This window comes from Anarhichas minor, unplaced genomic scaffold (genome assembly GCF_050575085.1).
Source record: "Anarhichas minor isolate MPS153535 unplaced genomic scaffold, ASM5057508v1 ptg000062l, whole genome shotgun sequence".
NCBI lineage: Eukaryota > Metazoa > Chordata > Actinopteri > Perciformes > Anarhichadidae > Anarhichas > Anarhichas minor.
Window position 1 is genome coordinate 4,462,656 of NW_027466508.1, and position 7,565 is coordinate 4,470,220.

Here is a 7,565-nt window from a genome sequence, read left to right on the forward strand (position 1 = left end):
GTCAGCGTGGTCACAACCAGCACTGGTGGTTTACTGCTGTTTCCCCAGTGACACATGTCACCTCCTCACTGCAGCTCCCGTAAGGGCATCCTTCATGGATGCCATTGTGGTTGCAGTTGTATTGGATGAGAGTGTGTGCACAAATGAAGTTACTGAACTTTCAGAAAATATATATATGTTTTAATAGTCTCTTGTGTAGCTGCAGATGTGACATTCATATATTCATGATTTCTGGAGTAGCCAATCCAAAGTATACCAAAGGGAACCTCTTTGCTACAGGCTGCTTTCTGGAACTCAGCCATTTTCTCTTATTGCAGGTAGTTACACATTTACAAAACAAAAAAAAACGAGTTAAACATTTCAAAAAGTTAATAAGCAACGAGGAGGAAAAAACAGCGTGAACTTCACAGTGGCTGAAACAGTCAAAAGTGCCTTTTCCTTGTAGCAACAATGTGTCTCACACACCAGGAGACATCACGGATAAAGCAACGGAGAAGCCGAACTATCTCTTCCAAACACGCATAGCTCTGCTCGTTGCTTATTAAAAACACAAAATGCCGTTGCACATGGAAAGAAAACAGATAGAATATCATGATTTCCGTGTCATTTGACACCCGTGTGTGTGTGAAGCAGCGGACTCAGTCAAACTATCGGCGACTGTGACAACAAAAGCAGAGGAGCACGTACCGTAAAGGGAGCCCCGGTGGAGACTGCTCTTATGTCCGCCTGAAATACGTTTCTTAATCCCGGTAAAGCAGCAGAAGGTTCCCCCCGTTTTTTTTCAACAGCCAAACCTCGGTCTGCTAGCTGCTCTCTTTCTGCTTTTTCTTCTCTCCCCACTCTGGTGTGGATGGGAAAACGTCGTCCTCGCGGAGGAGAGAAAAAGGGCGGGTCTCGAGCGCTTAGGGCAACACGTCCGACCAATCGGCTATCGATATGACAACGAGGCCCCGCTTTGAGCCAATCGGGTTCTGTTTCCAACACACAGCCGTGTGCTCATTGGTCAGTAAGGTGGAGACCTCCCAGTTGAAATTACTACAGCGCCAGGAGGAGAGCTAGTGGAATGTGATACTAGGCTCGTCGGAGGTGAGCTGCGCCTCGCCTGGAAAGTGGACAAGAGCAGAAGGTGTTGACAAAAACTGCGGACAGTTTTCAGCTGCCTTCAGAGAATAAACAGGAGGTCACAGAAATAGTTATATCCTGATCGATCCGATCTGAGCGCTCACCTCGAACTTACTACTTGCTCACTTCCTCTTCAGTGCAGCTATTCACAATCGCCACTAGGAGGTGCTAAAGGACACGCAAAATAAGAGACGATGGAGAATTAAATGACCCCAACATCTACTACTCTGGAATTCAATTCAATAGTCCGGGAATTCAATTAAACACTGTGCAACATTTTAATTAAAACTAACTGGTGGTCAAAATCATAGCTGCTAAACATCAGTATTCATTATTACAAAATGGAAAAAATATGACACCAATACAAACCTTAAAGAGAGGGCCAAACCCTAACTACCAGACAAGGAGGACATTAATCAGAGAGGCGATGAAGAGTCCAAAGATGACCGTTAAAGAGCTGGAAAAGTCCACAGGGAGGATTTGAGTTTCTGTCCACATGACCACTTTAAGCCACTGGGTTCATTTGGTAGTTGTAAAAAGATAGAAAAGCTACAGAGTGCTTAAATTAGCAATGCCAGCTAGTGACATATAACACACTGCAGAAAGGTCGGTGGACTGTCACTACACAAGCTAATGTTGTAATACCACATTAGCTTTCTATTGAGTCCAGTCTGCATAAAGCTGCTAATATTGAGCGTAATAAGTTAGTTCCCAGTTGTAATTATTCAAGTCAGTGTATCATTTTTGAAACAAAACCAACAAGATATCCCTCTGGACTAAAGTCTGATTTGCCCGTATGCATCTTATTATGATGTAAATATCATGCATTAGCTGATCATTAGTGATATGTAAAGAAATATAAATCAGAAACCAAAACAACACACCATATCATGAAATACTCTGCTTTTATAAACAAATTCCCATGAGATACACAAAGTTTTTTAAGAGTTAGGGCTAAAATGTAATTTTCCTATATTTTATTTTTTAAAGGTTGATTCAAATGGTTACATTCAGCCAGACAGTCACATGGTAGCCCCTGCTATCAGTGTGTGAATGGGTGAAGGATGACATGTAGTGTTAAAGCGCAACAAGTACAGTCCATTTACCATTTATCTTGACGGCTGTTTGAATGAAAATACCTAAAATGCACTTACCAAATTCATCTTTTTCTTTTCTTTTCGACCTCTAACAAGTACCAGTCTATGTCAGGCTGTACACAAGCGTACATGGAGCCATCACCGGGTAAACTACTGAGGGGCTTATCCTTAGATCAAATACTTAAAATTCTCTTGCAATGTCAAGCCATCTCTCTGACTCCTCCCATTCTCCCAGACCACCAGCACTCCTTTTGCAGGGTGAGAGTCATGGTGTCCCTGTAAATTAGCCCAGTACTTTGCCATCAGTTGCTTTCTCCTTAAATCCAGCGGTGTGTCTCCCATTTCTACCTGCAGGGCAGGCTCTGCTACAACTTGGTGTGTAACCTACAAAATAAAAGCCCTACATTTTTTTTTTTTTTTTTTAAATCTAATTAATTCCTGCAGTCTATAAATGATTCCCATCTTAAGTTACCTTCCATCTTTTCCATATGTAATGGGTGTGGGTTGGACATGGAAAAAGACGACTCAATTGATTGTTTTCCAACATTTATTTACTTCTGCAGAAGACAAAATTCAACCCATTAACTCCCTTCTGATCTTTTTCTGCTCCCTCAGCAATAAGTAAAATGACATTTGAGTTTATTTTACATTTAGATACATTCTTTTGACATTACAGTATGTACTAAGTTCAGACCAGACATGGGATATTACAATTACCAGGAAAACATCTAACCTAAATCATAACAACCCATTTCCTCAAAACCATTAAAAACAATATATACAAGAGGAAAAACAGGGACACCTGGTGGGTAAAGTGAAAAGGTGCGTAGGACTGGGTGACTAAACAGAGACAACAGAAATTACAACATTACAAAAAGGAAAACTCCTACTTGCAAAAGTCAATGCATAAACACATGAATTGCCTTCTGGTATTCTTCTGCAATTCTGTATCGAAGCAAAATAACTTTACACAAGAAGATATTTACATCAGCAAAAAGGGAAACTGAGGCCACTTTCTGGATCCAGACCTGAGAGTGGAGCTTGCTGGGGAGGGTCTGGTTTCGGGGACATGAGACATTTGGTTCAACCAGGAACAACCCGAAAAATCTACATTGAGCCACCGCCCTATAGGCCCACCGCTCAAAGGGATATGCGGAGGGGTGATTGGGTAAAAGGACTAAAGGGGATTCTTTCCTGTGTGAGTTTTCACGTGTACCTTTAGATTGGGCTTGCGCATAAATGCTTTATCACAAACTGAGCAGCTGAAAGGTCTCTCTCCTGTGTGGGTTGTCATGTGATCCTGACAAGTTAGTTTCAGTCCAAAAGATTTCTTGCCAACTGAGCAGCTGAAAGGTTTCTCTCCTGTGTGGATTTTCATGTGTGTCTTTAAATTTGAACACTGGTTAAAAGATTTCTTACAAACTGAGCAGCTGAAAGGTTTCTCTCCTGTGTGGATTTTCATGTGTGTCTTTAAATTTGAACAATTGTAAAAATCTTTCTTGCAAACTGAGCAGCTGTAAGGTCTCTCTCCTGTGTGGATTTTCATGTGTCTATTCAGATATCGACTCTGGCCAAATGTTTTCTCACACTCAGAGCATCTAAAAGGTTTCTCACCAGCGCTACATCTTGAATCACTGACAAGGACTTCATCAGGTTTCAAAGAGTTTAAACCTGACTGAGGTTCTCTGGTCTCCTTCCAATCAGCACTGTCATCAGTGTCAGAAAAGTCTCCAGTCTTGTTATCAGTATCTGGTTCTGGATGTCTATCTGGATCTAAGTTCCTGTCTGGTTCTGGTCCTCCACAGTCCTCTTCATTAGCTTCTGTTTCCATCTGTTCAGTTTGTCTTTGATAAAGCTGGGAGGACTGAGCTTCCTCTTCACTCTTCACAGGAGTGAATGAGAACTTGACATCAGCCTCCTCCAGCCCTTGAAGCTGCTCTCCCTCCTGACTGGTGCAGAGTTCAGCCTGTTCCTCTTTAATGTGTGGGGGCTCTGGGTCCTCCTGTTCCTCTTTAACGTGTGGGGGCTCTGGGTCCTCCTGTTCCTCTTTAACGTGTGGGGGCTCTGGGTCCTCCTGTTCCTCTTTAATGTGTGGGGGCTCTGGGTCCTCCTGTTCCTCTTTAATGTGTGGGGGCTCTGGGTCCTCCTGGTCCAGACTGGAGCTACACTCCTGCTGCTCAGGGGGAACCTCTTCAACCACCAACAGCTGCTGGACGTCTGCAGGAAAACAGTAAACACACACAGAGACGTTACAAAGAAATGTTACTATTGAGCAAAGAGTCTCCTGTACATTTTTTTTCCTGCCATCATTTCCTCTTACACTCCCTGTGCACGGTTACCAAACAAACATAACGACACAAATTGTAAAGACACAACGCACCAGCAGCAATGAGGTCATCAATAATTTACATGGCAAGTGTGGCACTACCCAACATTGTTAAGAAGTATTCAAAGAACCTGCATCCCGCATAAAGTCCGGCGGAGATTTGATCATGTGGGCAGTTATAGGCGACTAATGTACGTAAACCTGCCACCATAGAAACAGTGGATAGAACCTTCAGAAGCAGCCACAACGTAACCGTGGACGTGCATCATCGGTGCGCTCCGTTTCTGAACCAATAGCACTCCACCTTGGTAGTCAGCCGTAGAGAACACCCACGTAAAGATGATGAAACTGAAATGTGACAACAACGACACAATCTGAACTAATACACTTTGTCTAGAGACTGCTCTCAGGAACCTATAGGTCAAGGTTGATTTATGATCAGTATTGTTGAGTAAATAAACTCTTATATTTTAAGGAGCAGTTTTCTGTGATGATTTTGTGCATTTGTGTTGTAATAGTAGCCGGATGTTATAGTCAGTGCTCAGATTCAAACCTTCACCGTTCACTCTGGATGTGGTAAAAAATACTATTGACATTTTGAGTGAACACCAATATTGAGACCATCCACATTTTGGTTATTGGTCCCTGATCCCAGGGTAGTCCCTATTGTTATTGATATATTTGATAAAATATGGAAGAATTAAATAGACTATGTAAGTAACTAGTATTAATTCTGTAAATTAAAGTTAAATAAAATAATCAAGACCGTTGTCAAGATAGGAGTGGTTTGGTGTTCCCGCCATACGCTGCATCCCCTTTCCAATGTAGCAATGGACCCACATTATATCATTTTTTAATCAACTCTTATGTGACCATGAACAAACTAATCATTTCAGAATCCAACAGGCTGCAAAATCCACGTGGTGTTATCAAAGAGTACACACTTGTATTTTAAGTTGACATATTTTCTGTCATCTAGAAGATGAGCGAACAGATCAGAAGAAGAAGAAAAGGATTCATTGCAACCGAAACTCAATCCAAACTACATTGAAAAGTTAGCAGCCGGGGCATGAAGAGAAGAAGTAAAGTGAACCCACGTGCTCTTTGTTTCTGGACTCCCGAGTTGAAAACAGCGTCCAGTAGTTTCCGTTGTCGCTCGTTCTCCTCTTTTGAACGACAAAGCTCCTCCTCGTGCTCTGCTATCGTTCTTTCAAACAGACCAAATATCTCTTCAGCAGCCGCAGTTAGTCGCTGGTTGACTAAAGATCTCAGCATTTGGACTTTAGACATGTTCACTAAACCACAGAAACGTCTCCGTCTCCGTCTCCGTCTCCTTCTTCTCCTTCTTCTCCTCCTTCTTCTTCTTCTTCTTCTCCTCCTCCTCCTTCTTCTTCTTCTTCTTCTTCTTGTTTACTTGCTCTTCCTCTTCTTCTGTGGTGTTTACCGGCAGCTTGTTACTTGCTCTTCCTCTTCTTCTGTGGTGTTTACCGGCAGCTTGCATCCTTTTTGTTGCATTACTGCCATCTTCCGGCAGTACCCGTCGGGTCCCGTTGGGTATCCAACCTCTAGTGTAGAGCATGTAACTTTTGCTTGTATTAAATTTATCCCTAGCGTCTGCAATCTTTCGACCAGTGCGTTAGCAGCAGCTGGTCTTGTTGAAGCCAGAAGGATAAAGCTAACCTACCCACATAATGGGACCATGCTAGTTTAGCCTAGTACCAGCAGGCTAGCAACTCAAAAGTGATATTAACTGGTGATAAGTAGGCCTATAGGCTATTATCCCTTGGATAGTAATAAGGCTATCTCTGTTCCCTGTATTCTCGACCAATGTCAGCAGTCAACTAAGCATGGTTAGTGTCTGTATTAAATTGATGAATTACTGTGCAGGAACAACAGCAGCCTGAAGCTACAGATGTAGAGCAGGGTGGTGATGAATCACCATCAGGGGTTCAGGTGAGACGCTGAATTGTCCATTTTGATAAAGATTGCATTAAATTGCTGTTTTTTAAGGGATGTTTAGACAATGTTACCCATGTGGCCCATGTGGCCCATGTGGCCTCTGTGGCACTCAGCGGCACTGCTGAGTGCCACTGACTGCCACAGTGCCACTGACTGCCACAGAGTGCCGCTGAGTGCCACAGAGGTGCCACAGAGATGCCAGTGCCACAAGAAGGATCTCGGCCCTGCTCTAAATTGGGATGCCCATATTTATGCATCATATAATTCATTAATACATTATTTCATTGCTCAGAAATCCAGTACAGATGATGTAGACCTAGTACAGCTCCATAAAACCTGAACCAATTACCTACATATTAAAAATTAATTTCAGAACAATCAAATGCATTGCATGTACTTCTCATAATTTTGTTAATTAAGGCATTATTTTGAAATGCATTCAGGAAACCCAGAAATCCAGTGCAGATGTAGTGCAGGTTGAGGAAGCAGCAGCTGGACCATCAGGGCTTCAGGTGAAGTCTTAAATTGATTCTGTGTTGAGGTGTATTATCATGGCTGACAGTGTAAACATTGTCTACCTCCATTGTCTCCATGTCTGGCTTAGGCTGGATGGCTTCTTTTTAATATGATGTGGTTATTTTCAGTTATTTTGGCACAAAACTCAAACGATTGATTTCTTTATTTAAAGCTACAAATCGACAACACTATTGAAGAGAGGGTCTCGTGATCAGGTAACGATTGAAGACACGCTCTTATAAGACCGTACGGCTGATGTTGTCCTTTGGTGCTGCATAAAAAAAATACATATATGCAGCCCAAAAAAAAAATCATCATTTGGCACACACTGCAAGTGCTGATGCAGTGATCTGTAGTGACCTATTGAACTCTCTGGTGCTTTTAATTCCATGTGTGGGATAAATAAAATGATTCTTATTCTCATCTGCTGGACCTCTTTGGTTTTGCTTTCTGATATGAGTTATTAATTTGCTGCATACTCTACATACAGTATTCAAATGTTCATTTCCATTTGTGTCATACAACTTACACAGGAGGAAAAATAA

The 7,565-nt window shown here is 42.1% G+C and overlaps 2 protein-coding genes across 2 annotated transcripts in view; both read right to left on the bottom strand.

Annotated features, from left to right (window-relative positions):
• The window catches only part of ccdc102a (coiled-coil domain containing 102A), a 56,378-nt gene extending 55,395 nt beyond the window's left edge, over positions 1-983 (bottom strand). The window contains exon 1 of the mRNA XM_076077944.1: positions 688-983. The gene's annotated coding sequence lies outside the window, so the exon portion shown is untranslated. The remainder of the gene's footprint in view (positions 1-687) is intronic.
• A 1,769-nt stretch (positions 984-2,752) lies between these two features.
• On the bottom strand, positions 2,753-5,991 carry LOC142933723 (uncharacterized). The gene is made up of 2 exons (XM_076077940.1): positions 5,643-5,991; positions 2,753-4,436 (listed from the first exon to the last, which is right to left on the bottom strand). Exons 1-2 carry the CDS (start codon positions 5,833-5,835, stop codon positions 3,397-3,399), a joined length of 1,233 nt encoding a protein of 410 aa, XP_075934055.1. The 5' UTR covers positions 5,836-5,991; the 3' UTR covers positions 2,753-3,396.
• Positions 5,992-7,565: the final 1,574 nt, after the last annotated feature.

What these genes read in the sequence shown, in the direction of transcription:
- LOC142933723 (XM_076077940.1), bottom strand. Translation starts at nt 5,835, where the DNA reads ATGTCTAAAGTCCAAATGCTGAGATCTTTAGTCAACCAGCGACTAACT. An exon ending in AGTCCAGAAACAAAGAGCAC is followed by an intron (nt 4,437 to 5,642) that starts GTGGGTTCACTT and finishes GTTTTCCTGCAG; the next exon opens with ACGTCCAGCAGCTGTTGGTG.